This window comes from Manacus vitellinus, unplaced genomic scaffold (assembly GCF_001715985.3).
Source record: "Manacus vitellinus isolate BGI_N305 unplaced genomic scaffold, ASM171598v3 scaffold_1_pilon, whole genome shotgun sequence".
In the NCBI taxonomy this organism is placed as follows: Eukaryota; Metazoa; Chordata; class Aves; order Passeriformes; family Pipridae; genus Manacus; species Manacus vitellinus.
The window spans coordinates 94920-95771 of NW_021939396.1; the positions used below are offsets into that span (position 1 = coordinate 94920).

Consider the following 852-nt stretch of genomic DNA (forward strand, 5'->3'; position numbering starts at 1 on the left):
CTCCTCCGAGTAGTAGATCTTGTTGCTCGTCAGGACGAAATAATGAGGGCTCCAGGTCTGGGGAAGGAGGAAGAGCATTCCCAGGGTGAGGAGAAGGATCGCGTGGAACGACGGAGCTTTGACACGAGGTCTCTGCTCCCTCCCGCTCCCCAGGTCTAGGAGAGCCCATTCCATGCCCATCCCAAACCCAAACGCTCCTCCCCGTCTGACAGGCCCTGCTCAGCTCCTCCCTTACGTGGTCAATGGGGTCTTCGAGGTAGAGGATCCCGTTCTTGATGGAGTTGCTGATGTCGTTCTCCGAGTAGCTGGCAGTGGAGACCTCCTCGTACAGGTTCCCTTCGACCAGTTTCTTGTGCTGGGGAGCGCCCAGGGGGTGGGACACGGCGGCCATGGCACACCGAGCTCCCAACCCTCAGGATCAAACTCTCACAGGTCCCTTCCCACCACTCCCCCCGTTCCCCTCGGCCACCTCTCGGTGCAGAACATCGGAGAGGTGTCTGGAGGGACATCATGGAGGGATATCACTCTTGAATCCCAAGATTTGGGAGAATCCCCACCCCCTCCCAGCCCGACACTGCTCACATCCCTCCTACCGAGAGGGATTTTGGGGTGTACCTTGATCAGGATCTTCTTCTTGAGCTGGGTGGGTGAGGGCAGCTCGTCGGCGTTGATGTCCACGGGCTTGGTGAGGAGCATGTCCCCGAAGACCTTCTTGAAGTGGGAGGCCATGTTCCGCTGCTGGACGATGCTGCAGTGGTCCTCGATGGACAGGATGATGGGGAACCTGCGGGAGGCAGGCGGGAATGGTGGGAATGGCGGGAATGGTGGGATTTGGGAGCCGTGGGAGGAGCC

At 59.9% G+C, this 852-nt stretch overlaps 1 protein-coding gene across 1 annotated transcript in view; it reads right to left on the minus strand.

Moving 5' to 3' along the window:
- LOC103765896 (1-phosphatidylinositol 4,5-bisphosphate phosphodiesterase gamma-1-like) overlaps window positions 1-852 on the minus strand; it is a 36133-nt gene that overhangs the window by 21306 nt on the left and 13975 nt on the right. Inside the window, exons 10-12 of the mRNA XM_029959254.1 lie at window positions 616-784; window positions 236-355; window positions 1-57 (exon numbers count right to left, since the gene is read on the minus strand). Coding sequence (XP_029815114.1) covers window positions 1-57; window positions 236-355; window positions 616-784 — 346 coding nt within the window. The remainder of the gene's footprint in view (window positions 58-235; window positions 356-615; window positions 785-852) is intronic.